The sequence below is a fragment of the Oncorhynchus clarkii genome, chromosome 16 (genome assembly GCF_045791955.1).
Source record: "Oncorhynchus clarkii lewisi isolate Uvic-CL-2024 chromosome 16, UVic_Ocla_1.0, whole genome shotgun sequence".
Lineage (NCBI taxonomy): Eukaryota > Metazoa > Chordata > Actinopteri > Salmoniformes > Salmonidae > Oncorhynchus > Oncorhynchus clarkii.
Window position 1 is genome coordinate 56,825,741 of NC_092162.1, and position 15,829 is coordinate 56,841,569.

The 15,829-nt window shown below is 41.1% G+C and overlaps 1 protein-coding gene across 2 annotated transcripts; it reads right to left on the reverse strand.

Moving 5' to 3' along the window:
* Positions 1–116: 116 nt before the first annotated feature.
* Positions 117–13,378, reverse strand: LOC139368791 (transcription cofactor vestigial-like protein 4). Of its 2 annotated transcripts, none has more exons than XM_071108136.1 (6): positions 13,086–13,378; positions 12,590–12,742; positions 4,989–5,154; positions 3,290–3,515; positions 3,077–3,188; positions 117–2,947 (listed from the first exon to the last, which is right to left on the reverse strand). In XM_071108136.1, the coding sequence occupies exons 2-6, from the start codon at positions 12,669–12,671 to the stop codon at positions 2,742–2,744; spliced, it is 792 nt and encodes a 263-aa protein (XP_070964237.1). In that variant the 5' UTR covers positions 12,672–12,742; positions 13,086–13,378; the 3' UTR covers positions 117–2,741. The 2 variants fall into 2 exon arrangements, with proteins under 2 accessions (XP_070964237.1, XP_070964236.1); XM_071108135.1 differs by having other exon boundaries at positions 285–2,947; positions 4,989–5,172.
* Positions 13,379–15,829: the final 2,451 nt, after the last annotated feature.

Genomic DNA, 15,829 nt, shown 5'->3' on the forward strand with positions numbered 1-15,829 from the left:
TCTTGTTTAGACAGAGATAGTGTTTAAGACAGAATGATCATCCCTCCCTGACAGCACTGAGAAACAACAATCACACAGCACAGCTGTAACTAGTTACTGTATGTTACCACCACACCCATGAGGCCAAATACAACTTTATTTATAAAAAGTCAACCCAGAGCTGCCTCTGTGGCTGGTTTCATGGCAATGGGCTGGGTCCTGTGCAATATGTATAAATGGCCTCAAGTCTGAATCACATTGTTGGACAAGGTTTGGTGACCCAAAACAAAAAAACATTCACATACTGGACTGTGATAGAGCATTTAAAGTTTATTTAGGACAAATCAAGTTAAAAAAAAAAGTGGTATATTCTTCTGGAGAAATAAGACCAAAAATGAACAAAATACAGATTAACAAACCATCTAAGGCAATGCAGTTTCCCATGTTAAGAGACAAGTGGAGGAGTTAGTTCCTGCAACTTGTTGTTTAGAGGCACAAGCAGTCAAATACCAATTAAATAACGTTGGAACATTAAACCCCAACATATCACTGAGATTCAACTTGTGATAAACCCTTACAGTTCCACTGTGGTACAGAAACAAGCAGAGAACCTGCAGCAGTAATGTCACCCTGACATCATGCCAAGAGAGCCTTATTCTTAGAACGACTGGTGTTCCTGCACTTATCAAACCTCAGAACTCTGGAAAAAGATCAACTTTTTTGATAGATACAAATGTATGGTTAGAGGATCATGAATATCCAATGGCTACATATCATGAGTACATTGTTCTGTTAAAAAAATTTCTCTAGGATCATTACGCACGGCGCAATGATAGTCTTTCGATATCAAAGTAAAAAATAAAACGGGAATATGAGTTTATATAGTCATTTTCAAAACAGTGTAGAATATAGGATGCAAGTAAATATGTAATTTTTTCACAAAGAGCTGACTAAAACAATCTCAATGCACTATACAATTTTCTATCAGTGTTAACTCATTTGTTTACTAAAGGAAATGGAAAACACTACAGAAAGGTCATTCATCCTCAAACTGCCTCTATAAAGTACTTTAGATGTTGCTACTCCCCTTGATTCTGTTAAATGTTTTTTAAAGTCCCATACAGTTTACACTATAGAAACACCACAAATGTAGGAGAACCTATCCCTCTTTCCTCAAAGCTTACTCTTACTAGATCTTATTTTAGACAACAACAAAAGTATTAAGCTGGGTAGTGATGGTGGAATGTTCATGCCAAGGCTTTCGTTCAAGGCCAGCCATGACACATGTGGGTGAAGTCATCAGCATTTTCATTTAGGGGAAATAAACATTACATTTCCAAAGTGAAGAATGTCAAGTAGACATGCTCATTGAGAGTCAATTTAACAAAAGAAAAGTTAGTCAAAATGTAGTCAACAGTATTCAACTAAACATGAGATTGGAATAAATAAAACCACAACTAAACGGCATTATGGTGAAGATAGTCAACTCTAAGACAGGACTGGTCTACATGTTAAATGTTGACTATTCAGTCATGCGTCTATGCCAAAGCATCCCGTACCAACCACATAATAACAACGTAGACTATTATACTGCATTCAGACAGCCTTGCCAGAGGCTGCGATTTGTAGATGGATGCTAGTGTATACATATACTAATGAAAATCATATACAAAAAAATATATTGAGTACGACTGTACCAGCAGTAAGTATTTCTAAAATGGTTACTGACAAAAAATAAATTCTGAGGGTAAATAGAATAGAATAACAAGGCTTATTATAATAGATACCAGCTATTTGAAACATGCATCTCGGTAAGCAGAATACTATAATTATTACTAACTGTATCTACGAAATAAACTAGTGAGTACTAGAAGAACAAAAAGATAAAAACAAAAATGTAAAGTTCACAAAAGAGAAAGTTAGTCCAGTTCTGAATAGTTGGAGAAAAAAAGAGAGAGAAACATTGTGACCAGAGGGAGACGAGAGCCTTGATAGCATTACAACTGTTAGTATTGTTAAAACAAACAAAAAACGCACTCTTACAAATGTACTGTATGCTCCAAATGAAACAGGTATGCTGTTACCACTACCTCAATCTAACACATAAGAGTGCAAATCAGAGCTGGCCTTCCTTTCCAAGTAAAAACACACACACAGGGTCACGTGGAGAGTTAACGGAGATGGCAGGAGGATGAAAACAGAAGAGAAGCAAAGCAGATAATGGCTTTTTGTTTGAAGCAGCAGGCAAGTTCTTTGGTTAATAAGAAAGGCATGAGGGAGTTAAGACCGAACAGTATGCCTTCTCAAAGGCCAAATGAATTGGTCATTTTGGGAATCTCTGTCAGGGTAAGTGTTAAAAATATATAAAATGATACACCTCAAATAAAAACAAGCTGACAATACGGGTCCTAGAGAGCTCCTCAAATTGATATTTCTGCTTTCAAAATGAAGAATTTGAACACTTGGACTCAAACCAAAACTACCCTATCTGAACAAATGTATCAAATCCTCCCAGATCGGAGTGTCAGTCAAACAATAAGAGCAGGGAGAACCCCCCAAGGTCTGTAAAAGGCCAGCTTTGGTGTATAATACAGTATTCAAACTGGAAATTCATTGTCTTGTCTAGCGTTGTTCTGAGCTCAGGGAAGTCAAGCTTGACAATGAATGGTATAGGGAGGTCAATCGGTGCACTTGTCTGATGCCACAGACAAAGAAATAGCTGTGGTTCACCATTCAACAGTGAGGGAGGTCCGGCCAGTGTTTCAGGAGTTGGCCTCTGGACTGTGGGGGTGTCCCCCCGGCCCCTTGGACTTGATCTGGAGCCAGGTCTTCCCCAGGGCCTTGGCAAAGTGGTCGTCCACCGAGCCTGTGATGGACACAGAGTTGGAGACGGGCTCGGGCTCCTTGTAGTTCTTCCCCAGGCTGCGGCGGAAGTGCTCCTCGATCACAGGGTCGACCGCAGTGTTATCTGGGATTACAGAGGAACGGAGAATAAATCAACATTTTAAAGTGTGGCATGGTAACAAAGATTAAAATTATATCAAATTTATGCACAGATTTATCACGTTAGTAAGGTAATGTGGTGATAAACATTTACCATCAGCCCTCCTCTGATCCATGGGTGGGCTGGGGCTGTGAGACTTGTGGCAGTGAGACAGGTTGCAATTGCGATTGCTTGCAGGAGCACAGGTGATCACAGAGGGACGATTCTATAAGATATAAACAAACACGTTAGCGACACACAATACGAGACTGTATGTAAGGCGCAACTGACCAATGCATGAATGTATTTCGGAATTGTCAGAATTACCTGTGGTCTGTCCACAGGGCCGGGCATGGTAGGCCTCTCTGTGCCACCCAATCCAGAGTCTATGCTGTTTTTAGTCAGAGCCAGAGGCTGGTCCATCGCATAGGAGGGGATGGAGTCATACAAGTGGTTGCCATGGAGGCCGTTGGAGGAGGAAGTGATGCACTCCACGGGGCTGTGGCCGAGGATCCAAGGGTCGTTGCGGTTGTCTCCGCCGGCAGGCTGTCCCCTTGTTAAAGAGAGGACAAGTGGCAGATTACCCCCGACAGCCAGACACAGACCACCAACTGCTCCAGTTATTCATAGGCCACTTTAAATCAACCCCGCCTTAAAAGTCAGGAGATTGGGCCTTACAGACTGTCACTTAATGAGGGTGCAGGGATTCAGTGCATGGAATTTTTAAAGAGCAGTAGACAGTGTTTACTTACGACACGCTTGTCTCTTCGGGACATGTAACTACGCTGAACAAGAAATATAAACGGCAACATGTAACGTGTTGGTCCCATGTTTCATGAACTGAAATAAAAGATCCCAGAAATTTTCCAGACGCACAAAAAGCTTATTCCTCTCAAATTGTACACACATTTGTTTACATCCCTGTCAATGAGCCTTTCTCCATTGCCAAGATAATCCATCCACCTGACAGGTGTGGCATACCAAGCTGATTTAACAGCGTGATCATTACAAAGGTGCACCTTGTACTGGAGACAATAAAAGGCCACTCTAAAATGTGCAATTTTGTCACAACACAATGCCACAGATGTCTCAACTTTTGAGGGAGCATGCAATTGGCATGCTGACTGCAGGAATGCCCACCAGAGCTGTTGCCAGAGAAATTAATGTTCATTTCGCTACCATAAGAACGCCAAATTAGGGAACTTGGCTGTACGTCCACCCAGACTCACAATCACAGATCACGTGTATAGTGTTGTGTGTGCGAGCCGTTTGCTGATGTCAACGTTGTGAACAGAGTGCCGCATGGTGGCGGTGGGGTTATGGGCGGCAGGCATAAGCTACGGACAACGAACGAAATTGCATTTTATCGATGGCAATTTGAATGCACAGAGATACAGAGATACCGTGACGAGATCCTGAGGCCCATTGACATGCCATTCATCCGCAGCCATCATCTCATGTTTCAGCATGAGCTGAAGCTGAAAATGTCCCAGTTATTCCATGGCCTGCATACTCAGACATGTCACCCATTGAGCATGTTTGGGATGCTCTGGACTGGCATGTTCGAGTTCCCACCAATATCCAGCAACTTCGTACAGCCATTGAAGAGAAGTGGGACAACATTCCACAGGTCACAATCAACAGCCTGATCAACTCTATGTGAAGGAGATGTCGCGCTGCATGAGGCAAATGGTGGCCACACCAGATACTGACTGGTTTTCTGATCCACGCCCCTACAGATGCATATCTGTACTCCCAGTCATGTGGATTCCATAGATCAGGGCCTAATGAATTTAAATTGACTGATTTCCTTATATGAACTGTAACTCGGTAAAATCTTTGAAATGTTTGCATGTTGTATGCTGGACAAAAATAGAAACGCATGCACACTCCTCGTGTGTACAATATTTATCTGATTTTCATGCCAGCAAATGTTTGGATGCATTTGACATTCAAATATTGTAATGTAAAAAAATATATTTCAAAGTACGTAACGATAGATTAAGACAGACATGTTTATACTTACAGTTGAGCAGCAAACAGTCGACTCATTTTGGTCATGTGGTTGTTGTCACAGTCAACGCAGTCGTCTACTTGCTCCTCGCCATACTTCCTTTTGCTGGGGCAGATGGGGGGAGGACCGGTCCTCATGTTGGTCATTGGAGAGGGCAGCGACGGCATCCTGGACTCACCTGTGAGAGAAGATCCAGCTGTAGAGAACACTCTGTTTATACTTTGCATGCAAACCAAGGTGGTCATGTCTCAATAATGTAGAACTACCGAGTATTCAGAACATTTTAAAACACTAAATCAGTAATAATAGGAGTTTGCCATGCTCCCCCACGTGATCTAGTTACCTGCTGTGACCATTACCTGAGAAATGGGGACTAGAAAAGGTTTAGTCGATTAAACTCAAATCCACGATTTTACGATGGAGTTGAGCGGCAACTAGTGTGGGGGGACTGGAGCTCCGACGTAGTTTTTAATCAGAAACGGCTGATTTACGCACCCAAAGAATAGCCCACAATTACACACATTGTTCTGTGTAATCACGGGATATTCTTTAGGTGCTGAAATCAGTAGCTAGTTTTTGATAAAAATCTTCAATAAATGTGACATTGGAGCTCCAGTCCACCCACAGTAGTCGCCACTCAAATCCATTGTAAATCCTGGAATTGAGTTTAGTCGGCTAGACAAGGTTTAGCTTTACCTTGTCTGTCAAGCCTTGCAGTCAAACTAGCTAGGTTTCCATCCAATTGGTGACAGATTCATGCAAATATTCTAAAAAATGCATTAATAAAATGTGCAAATTCTCCTACCAGAGATGTGTTTCCATCAAAATGACTTCTTGCGGATGACGTGATGACACGTAAAAATGTTCTGAGCTTAAATTGCTATGCACCGAATACAAGTTAAATGGGTTTCCATCTCATTTAAAAAAAAATATATATATATATATATATATATATATATATATATATATTTTACCCCAAATTTCGTGGTATCCAATTGTTAGTAGTTACTATCTTGTCTCATCGCTACAACTCCCATAACGGGCTCGGGAGATACGAAGGTTGAAAGTCATGCGTCTTCCAAAACACAACCAAGCCGCACTGCTTCTTAACACAGAGCGCATCCAACCCGGAAGCCAGCCTCACCAATGTGTCGGAGGAAACACCGTGCACCTTGCAACCTTGGTTAGCGTGCACTGCGCCCGGCCCGCTACAGGAGTCGCTGGTGTGCGATGAGACAAGGATATCCCTACCGGCCAAACCCTCCCTAACCCGGACGACGCTAGGCCAATTGTGCGTCGCCCCACAGACCTCCCGGTTGCGGCTGGCTGCTAACCCAGAGTCTCTGGTGGCACAGCTAGCGCTGCGATGCAGTGCACTAGACCACTGCACCACCCGGGAGGCCCTGGGTTTCCATCTCATTTTAACCTTACTGATGGTTTTGTCACAAAATTAAAATGTGGTTATACACAGAGTATACCAAATATTAGGAACATCTTCCTAATATTGAGTTGCACCCCTACCTTTTGCCCTCAAAACCTCCATTCGCTGGGGTATGGACTCAACAACGTGTCGAAAGTGTTCCACGGGGATGCTGGCCCATGTTGACTCCAATGCTTACTACAGTTGGATCAAGTTTGTTGGATGTCCTTTGGGTTTTGGACAATTCTTGATACACACAGGAAACTGTTGAGCATGAAAAACCCAGCAGCGTCGCAGTTCTTGACAAACCGGTGACGCCTGGCACCTACTACCATACCCCGCACTTAAATCTATTGCCTTGCCCACTCTGAAATTACACACATACACAATCCGTCTCAAGGCTTAAAAATCCTTCTTTAACCTGTCTCCTCCCCTTCATCTACACTGATTAAAGAGGATTTAACAAGTGACATCAATAAGGGATCATGGCTATGTCATGGAAACCAGCAAGTGTTCTTAATGTTTTGTATACTCAGTGTATATCAAATGTGCCCACTCTAGTATTGGCTCTAGCCAACAGCTTGCAGATATGGAACGCCGAGTGGGTCTTTGCGTGTCAAAGAATATATACACGTCAAATAACACTATTTGACGCGTTAAATAAGCTTTTAATTTGACACGTGAAATAACACACTTCTATTAGAGAATGTTGTGTGTGCTGAATTTGCACGTGCAAGCCAAGCGCCACCACTACTATCAGTAGCACTGTCAAAGCTGTACATAAGAAGTCTGTAAACGAACACACACCATACACGAACGATGTGTTTACAATACCACGTTGGTAATAAGGCATTTGTTCGACCGCTTTAGCTTGGTACCCATATAGCACCAACACAACTAGCCTGAAAACAATGAGCAGTAGAAACTGCAGTCATTTTCATTAATCTTAGAAATGATTTAGGCATCCTTGTGAGGAAGTAATAGCTAGGTAGCTACTTGTTGTTCACCTACTAAAACTGAACTTCAGTTCATGGAAATACATAAAAGGTCCCCTTTTCAGGACCCTGTCTTTCAAAGATAATTCATTAAAATCCAAATAACTTCACAGATCTTCATTGTAAAGCGTTTAAACACTGTTTCCCATGCTTGTTCAATGGACCATAAACAATTAATGAACATGCACCTGTGGAACGGTCGTTAAGACACTAGCAGCTTACAGACGATAGGCAATTAAGGTCACAGTTATGAAAACTTAGGACACTAGAGGCCTTTCTGCTGACTTTGAAAAAGAAAGATGCCCCGGGTCCCAGCTCATCGGCGTGAACGTTCCTTAGGCATGCTGCAAGGAGGCATGAGGACTGCAGATGTGGCCAGGGCAATAAATTGCAAAGTCCGTACTGTGAGATGCCTAAGACAGCCATACAGGGAGACAGGAAGGACAGCTGATCGTCCTCACAGTGGCAGACCACGTGTTAACACCTGCACAGGATCGGTAGATCCTAACATCACACCTGCAGGACAGGTACAGGATGGCAACAACAACTGTGTTACACCAGGAATGCACAATCCCTCCATCAGTGCTCAGACTGTCTGCAATAGGCTGAGAGTGGCTGGACTGAGGGCTTGGCTTGTAGGCCTGTTGTAAGGCAGGTCCTCACCAGACATCATCGGCAACAACGTCGCCTATGGGCACAAACCCACCGTCGCTGGACCAGACAGGACTGGCAAAATGTGCTCTTCACTGACGAGTCGCGGTTTTGTCTCACCAGGGGTGATGGTCGGATTCGCGTTTATCGTCAAAGGAATGAGCGTTACACCGAGGCCTGTACTCTGGATCGATTTGGAGGGTCCGTCATGGTCTGGGGCGGTGTGTCACAGCATCATCGAACTGAGCTTGTGTCATTACAGGCCATCTCAACGCTGTGCGTTACAGGGAAGACATCCTCCTCCCTCTTGTGGTAGCCTTCCTGCAGGCTCTTTCCGACATGTCCCTCCAGCATGACAATGCCACCAGCCATACTGCTCGTTCTGTGCGTGATTTCCTGCAAGACAGGAATGTCAGTGTTCTGCAATGGCCAGTGAAGAGCCCGGATCTCAATCCCATTGAGCACGTCTGGGACCTGATGGAAAGGAAAGGGAGAGGGCTAGGGCCATTCCCCCCAGAAATGTCTGGGAACTGGCAAATCTGGTGCAGTCCACGAGGAGGAGATGCACTGCAGAACTTAACCTCTAGTGACACCTCATCCTGTGAACGGGACCGTTGTCATCATCTGACACCAATTAGCATAACGCAACAGACATAAATATTACTAGAAAATATTCCTATTCATGAAAATCACAAGTGAAATATACTGAGACACAGCTTAAACTTTTGTTAATCACCCTGTCATCTCAGATTTTCAAAATATGCTTTACAGCCAAAGCTAGACAAGCATTTGTGTAAGTTTATCGATAGCCTAGCATAGCATTTTGTCCAGCTAGCAGCAGGTAACTTGGTCACGGAAATCAGAAAAGCAGTCAAATGAGCTTCGGATGTTTTCACTCACGAGACTCCCAGTTAGATAGCAAATGTTCCTTTTTTCCAAAAATATTATTTTTGTAGGCGAAATAGCTCTGTTTGTTCTTCACGTTTGGCTGAGGAATCGCCCAGAAATTGCAGTCACGAAAACGGCGAAAAATATTCCAAATTAGCTCCATAATATCGACAGAAACATGGCAAACGTAGTTCATAATCAATCCTCAAGGTGTTTTTCAAATATCTATTTGATAATATATCCATCAGGACAATTTGTTTTTCCAGTAGGACAGATTGGAGTAATGGCTACCTCTGTATTTTACGCGAGAATCTCTCTGGGAGCATCAGGTGACCACTTGCGCAATGTAGCCACCTACGGGTATTCTTCAACATAAATGCGTAAAACTACGTCACAATGCTGTAGACACCTTCGGGAATACAGAGAAAAAGTAATCTGGTTGATAGCCCATTCACTACACATTGGAACGCAGCGCTTTCATAACACGAGGCACATCCGGATTGGATTTTTCTCAGGCTTTCACCTGCAACATCAGTTCTGTTATACTCACAGACAATATTTTTACAGTTTTGGAAACTTTAGAGTGTTTTCTATCCTAAGCTGTCAATTATATGCATATTCTAGCATCTTGTCCTGACAAAATATCCTGTTTACTACGGGAACGTTTTATTTCCAAAAATGAAAATACTGACCCCTAGTCACAAAAGGTTAATGCAGCTGGTGGCCACACCAGATGCTGACTGTTACTTTTGATTTTGAACGCCCTTTTGTTCAGGGACACATTACTCAATTTCTGTTAGTCACATGTCTGTGGAACTTGTTCAGCTTATCTCTCAGTTGTTGAATCTTGTTATGTTCAAACAAGTACTCACACATTAAGTTTGCTGAAAATAAACACAGTTGACAGTGAGAGGACGTTTCTTTTTTTGCTGAGTTTAGCTAGCCAGCTACTTAACCCTGTTGCCCAAAGCTAACGTTATAAGCAGCCAGCTAGCTTCATCTGGCTAGTGAGGCTCGACCGGACCGGGTTGTGGTGTGAAGCTAGCCACAATAAGGATTAGGCACAAAAGTATAATTTGAGGTTTACCTTCAAATTAAAAGTAGCTCTTTGAAAGTGACGCAGAAGGTTACAATTGGTGGAATCGTGACATATTTAGACTAGATAATATTAAACAAGGTTGGAATGTGAAGCAATGAAATGGGGTATCAGTCTACTCGGTGACACCCACAGAACACAACTGTGAAGAGTTTATGCAAATATTAACTTTGTAGCGCTAATCGTGGGACTGTGACTGTGTGAAATCACCTCCCCAGTCAGCCTATTGTGTGTATTGACATTCATTTTGCAATGTACATCTTTACACAAGATATTTTTTCCCAAGGTCCTCCTCAGAGTTATCAGACTCCAAAACTCAGTATTATTTTTCCTCAGGAATAGTAGGTTGACAATAAATGTGGTTCAAATCACAGATCTTCATATTCCCGCAATAAGAGCCAAGACGCTAATGCTATCTGGGTGTCAGAGTAGACTGATACCCCATGTCATTGATCCACAATCCATAGGTAAGGCTGTACAGTGAAATAAGTATGCCCCCCAATGCAATGCTAAAGTCTAATACATCCAGTGTGATTTCAGCAGATTTGTCAAATTTAACAAATTGTCTTTTACTGATTTTATATAACAACATTCCAACCTCGTTTAGCATGATCTATTCAATTATGGCATAATTCTACTATTTTGAATTCATTTGCATCACTGTCAATGACATACTTTTATTTTGAAGGCTAACCGCAAAGTCCACTATTGTGGCTAATCCTTATTATGGCTAGCTTCACATAGATGGGACCGACCACCATTAATCAAATAAAAACTGTCTTGTAAATTATGGTTATTTTAAATGATGACAACTAGCTATATAGTTAGCAAGCTAACTATTGCTACTGAAACAGATGTCGTGTTGCTATGTGTTTGGGGAAGAACATTGTTTTCACCCATCAGCTAGCTAGCTTTTTTATGACCAGCACTGTAGGTGCGCGCGAGACAACTTTACCAGCGTCATAGCATAGGTATTGGTGAATCCTTGTGACATATGAAATACGAGTCAGTGTAATCAATGTGTAATAACTACGTAAAAAATGTATGAAATTATTATGTGACGTGCAGTCATATTCAGATCCTGATTGGTCAATAAGCTTATCTGGCACGTCAAATAGTGTTGTTTGAAACGTCAAACACAATTTGACGTGTATCTTTTTTTGACACGCAAAGACCCAAACGGCGTTCCATACGCTGATACAGTGCGGGTATAGCCTACGTGAGATTATTATGGACAAAATAACGACATTATTTTAATTTGTCAAATGGCTGCTAAGCATCGATCATGTTCACCACAATAAGACCCGCTCCTTTATTGGAAAGGAGAATAAAGATTATCACCTTACACTTTCACCATCCATTGAAGTTGAGAATTTGTTGTTAACTGACTTGCCTAGTTAAATAAAAAGATTAAATAAATGTTTTTACATAAAAGTTCATCAGAATTTATTTTATCTGTATCCTAATAAACTGCATGTGTTCCCGTGTTGTAGGACCACACAACATGCCATCGCGTGACTCCAAGTTTACTTCGATATGATGGTTATTATATCAACATTTTCACCGCCATTTCTCACATAATTAATTTTACAGACAATAAGATCCCACATTGTCATGCGTATTTTGTTTTACCGACAAATTTGCTGTTTCAATCATCAGGCCTGTCTTTACATGTTTTATCCGACATGTACTTTACTCGAATAAGAAGGTTGGATGGAGACCTGGTTAGAATTTTTTAGTGGTTACCAAACTAATCCAACACATTCAATTGTGCTTTTAATGCTAGTTAACTAAACACACGGTATGGTTTGTTATGGTGATAATGGATTGATCAACAAATAATGGGGGAAGCCATAGCATAGATAGCTGGCTAACGTTAGCTAGCAGTGGTGTAAAGTAGCCTACTTAAATAATAAATACTTTAAAGTACTAAGTTACTTAAGTCGTTTTTGGGGGATATCTGTACTATTATTACATTATTTTCACAAATGTTACTTCACTACATTCCTAAAGAAAATAATGTACTTTTTAAGTAACTTTTTAATGTACTTTTTAACATTTTCCTGATATCCAAAAGCACTCGTTACATTTTGAATGCTTAGCAGGACAGGAGAACACCCCTACTGCCTCTGATCTGGCGGACTCACTAAACACAAATGCTTCCTTTGTAAATAATGTCTGGGTGTTCGAGTGTGCCCCCGGCTATCCGTAAATTAAAAAATACATTAAAAGAGTGCCGTCTGGTATGCTTAATATACGGATCGTTGGCTACTGTAGTTAGTTTGCCACTATTGGCCTATTTATTGCCTTACCTCCTTACTTCATTTGCACACACTGTATATATTTTTCTATTGTGTTATTGACTACGATTGTTCATCCCATGTGTAACTGTTGTTTTTTTCGCATTGCTTTGGCCAGGTCGCAGTTGTATATGAGAACTTGTTCTCAACTGGCCTACCTGGTTAAATAAAGGTGAAATAATAAAATTAACGTTAGTGACTAACCATCAGCTAGGATTAGGCCGATAACAGATTTAGCTAGCTATTGAAAATTAGTATCTTACCTTCGTAGTGTAGTCTCCCGATATTGTTGTTCATTTTGTCCAGGAACTGATAGTTCAACAGGTCCATTCTCGTGAAAACCATTTACTCGTACTGGCTACTTGCTAACATCAAAGTTAGCAGCCAGCTAGCCAGCTAGCCAGTAAGTGTCCGTCCTAGAATAGAATATAAAATATTAGCTAGTAGCTAGCTAAGGTTAACCAACTAGCTAGCTAGGTAAAGACAACGTTCGATTACACGCGTTGTTGTACCAAATACACACCATTGGCTAGCTAACGTTATAGCTAATAGTTTAGCAACCTCTATGAACTAGCTAGCCAATGCATCCATGTCAAATGGCCCTCTTCGCCTGTAAACATTGGATAACTGGCTAGGCTAGCTAGCTAACTACCGTGGTAGTAAGCTACTAAGAAACTAAACTAGTACAAGCAGCTAAAGTTAGCTAAGAAGCTAACTCACTTTTTCAAAGTTGGTAAAAACCAAAAAATACAAACTTACAATGTGTTCGAGGTCCAGATCAGATGACCGATAGTCAAAACGAACTGTAGATAGATGTTCTGAAAATCAGTTGGCTGGCTCCATCGGTATTATATATTTTTCCGCAAACAGTTTTCAGACAAAAGGGATGTTGCGCCACATCTCAGACTCAGCCTAGCTACACAGTGAAGCTGCTAACCAAGCTAGTTAGCTAGCCAACTACCCCTGGTGACTGACTATCTTCTCTCCCACGACCCCGTTCAATTTACTGCAAGGTTCTGTGCGTCAGGCCCGACTGAACCAAGGGGCCACACAAAGGGAGGACTTTGACAAGCAAGAGAGATGTACAATCTTCCGTAACGCTTCACTTAAAGCAAATAGAATATTTTTCACTTGAAGCAAATCTTTTTTTCCCCTGAGAGATGATTGTTTTTTGTATTTAGATTAGTGATAAACCTAGTGATTGTTAAGTTTCGACATCTGGGGGGGGGGGGCTGTTTTAAAACATTGTGTCATTTTCTATGTTGAGTGTTTACAGTGAATATTGAGCACACATTTTACTCTTAAAAATGTAATTTCTGATATAGGGAGTTCCCATAATTTTTTGGTGTTTCAAACATTTCGCAATGGAAAATGTTAAAAACCTCTGCTTGAACCTTTATTTTTTTGTTTAAAATCATCTTTATTAAAGCAATTTTTAACATTTTACAAACATAATAGGTTCAACCATATAATTACACATCTGTTTTCACATCAATACATGGGTTCATTATTAGGCTACTTAACATGATTTACATATTTAATAGTGTCCATGTACATTTTTTGTAGGTCAACTTGTTTTTTTTGGACAGTAACCTGGCCTAGACTCCCCAAGCACATAGGAAGGATCATATTCTCTGGAAGGATAGCACCTTGAGAGGAACCAGACTCAGAGGGGTCTGCACTATGGATGGTATGCAACTCATTATCTAAACCCATTATAATCCTATGGGAATGGGATCCTTGCTACAAAATAAACGGCAGGTGAAATATGATACCACAGGCCTATGGGTCATTAGGCCTAATGATATTGTATGTTTAACTAGAGATGTTGCATAAAGATGACGGGATTATGTCTTAATGAGCGGGTTTATAATGAAGACATTAATTTAGAGACAAAACCTAGCGACCTTGTCAAGAGGTTCGGACCTCTTGGCGTAATTGTTGACAGTCGCTGGACCTGGTTTTGAGTCCCGTTTAGGGCTACCCCACAAATTCGCTGTTGGTATCAGAGGTGGGATAGTGCCTGTGAGGCCATCAGAGAGGCGTGTTCATGTGAGGGAATTGGTATAGAGACGCTTTGGGACATGCAGTTCTGAAGGAAAGGGGTAATGTAGCGACTTTGTCAAGAGGTTCGTAACCTCTTTGCATAACTGTTAAGGTTTTGGCTTGACAGTCACTGGACGCAGGTTCAAGTCCCGGTCGGGGCTACCCCCTGAATTTGCTACAATATGTTGTATAATGTGTTTGTAGGCTATGTGTTTATTGGGCTGGGATGATCATAATCATTTACTAGTGTTGTTTGTAGAAGTCTCTACCCTCACATCAACCACTGTGTTCCTCCTACTCATTAAGACTTGTGTCCTTCCTTTCTGGATAAATTAGGTCTGACCACAATCTCTACAATTATCACCCTACCCGAGAGAATAGCAGATTTCTAAGGCCAGTTTCCATGGAGATACATTTTCTGCCACTTGTTACAATGCGTTCTACACTTGGTGCAGCATATAGCTTAGAGCTGTGGAGGAGCAGCATGACATTTAATGACATTGCCTGAGGGAAAGAGCACCTCTGAGGCCAATGTGTTAGGTGTGAGAACAAGATTCATGCCCTACTATAATAGTGACGTAAAATACAGTACAGCGTCATCATTAGTCTAGTGTTTTCCTTCGTATTTCACAGTACATAATTTGTCTGACAATGGCTTTTAAGGACGTTATCAAACACTCAAGACAGAGCAGGGAATTCATTATGATATCTCAAGTGAACAAGAAGCCTACATACAAATTGGCAATAGGCACAGTGACATACAGCATTTAACCCATGTTAAGGTTTTGCATTTAATGTCTTAAGTCTATATTTTCTAGTGAATTCGTTGATCAATTCCAAGAGTAATGCATTTTATAAATATTGACACCACAATATGTACAATTGACAAAATGGGTTACCAGCTAATACAGCAATACCATACACATTTTTTATTGGAATCTAAGTCTTTTTAATTTGTGTATGCGAACCATTTGTATTTTTTATTAACTTTTGTCAAATACTATTACAAATACTCCCCCAAATATTAAACAGTGCTGCAGTATATTGTATACTATTTGACTATACTAATTCATATTATTTTACACCATCAAAGCCATAGAAAAGACTGATGATCAGTAGCCTGTCTGAAAAAAAGAATTAGAGAGCATGGTATTATGCAAATTAATCTAATGGCAGCAAGAGCAAATCTCCGGCAATCATACATTGTGCAGACCTCTACACACCCACATTAAAAACCATGCTCGTCATGTGCAATAGTAAAGATAGGTAAATATTTCCAAAAATACTGTGTTTAAAACACCTCTAGTGGGAAATCCACATGGATGAATCAGAATGTCTGCATGGGATCTTTCCTCAGCTAAATTAGCTGCTTAACAGGCATGGGGAGGAATCCATCACATGGCAACATGAAGGAGGGGGTTAACACTACAGCATGCGCTGGTGTCCTCTGCTGCTGC

Excerpts from the sequence above, each read along its gene's own strand:
- LOC139368791 (XM_071108135.1), bottom strand. The coding sequence starts at position 12,671 with ATGGTTTTCACGAGAATGGACCTGTTGAACTATCAGTTCCTGGACAAA. Across the intron at positions 3,189-3,289 it reads GCCCTGTGGACAGACCACAG|AATCGTCCCTCTGTGATCAC; the intron begins GTAATTCTGACA and ends TATATCTTATAG. Across the intron at positions 2,948-3,076 it reads GGATCAGAGGAGGGCTGATG|ATAACACTGCGGTCGACCCT; the intron begins GTAAATGTTTAT and ends CTGTAATCCCAG.